Source organism: Chanos chanos, chromosome 10 (assembly GCF_902362185.1).
Source record: "Chanos chanos chromosome 10, fChaCha1.1, whole genome shotgun sequence".
NCBI lineage: Eukaryota > Metazoa > Chordata > Actinopteri > Gonorynchiformes > Chanidae > Chanos > Chanos chanos.
The window spans coordinates 6,746,821-6,747,402 of NC_044504.1; the positions used below are offsets into that span (position 1 = coordinate 6,746,821).

General features: G+C 44.3%; 1 protein-coding gene across 1 annotated transcript; it reads right to left on the reverse strand.

The window, feature by feature from the left end:
* Positions 1–270: 270 nt before the first annotated feature.
* rprma (reprimo, TP53 dependent G2 arrest mediator candidate a) lies at positions 271–582 on the reverse strand. Its single transcript, XM_030787259.1, has one exon. It carries the CDS (start codon positions 580–582, stop codon positions 271–273), a length of 312 nt encoding a protein of 103 aa, XP_030643119.1.

Here is a 582-nt window from a genome sequence, read left to right on the forward strand (position 1 = left end):
TTGGAGACGTCTGCACCCTTCACGGAAACGCAGAATACAATTCCTAACAGTTTATCCCTAAATTTTAAGTTTTGGCCGAGGGTAAAATGAAAATACCGGGGCTCCAACAGCGTCCTCTGCACTATTTTATCCCGGGCAGCCAATAATTTAATTATTAGCCGAAATCAAACGAAAGCTGAAGGGAGCACTCGCCACTTAATGTTTAATTTCGTCTTCGCTTGTGGTTCAGACGATGTTGCTGCTATAATGCCCATTCCAGTCTTGCTCCTGCTAATATGCCCCCACAATCACAGCTTCCACTTCCTTAGATGGTCTTCGGTCCGTCACCAAAAAGTTTATCATCCCCTCGGACTTGATGAGAAGGTTACAACCCAGGAAAAATATTCCGAAAACCACAGTTAGTGAGAGAACGCACATCACTGCTATTTGTACAACTCGCATTATAAAAAGACTTCTCTCGTCTGGGGCGGCTGCCCCGAAACCATCATCAGTCACTACTGATGAGAAGTTACAGCACGACAAAATCTCCCCAGTTCGGTTGGAAAAGATCCCATTGTCCGTTTGATTAAATGTGGAATTCAT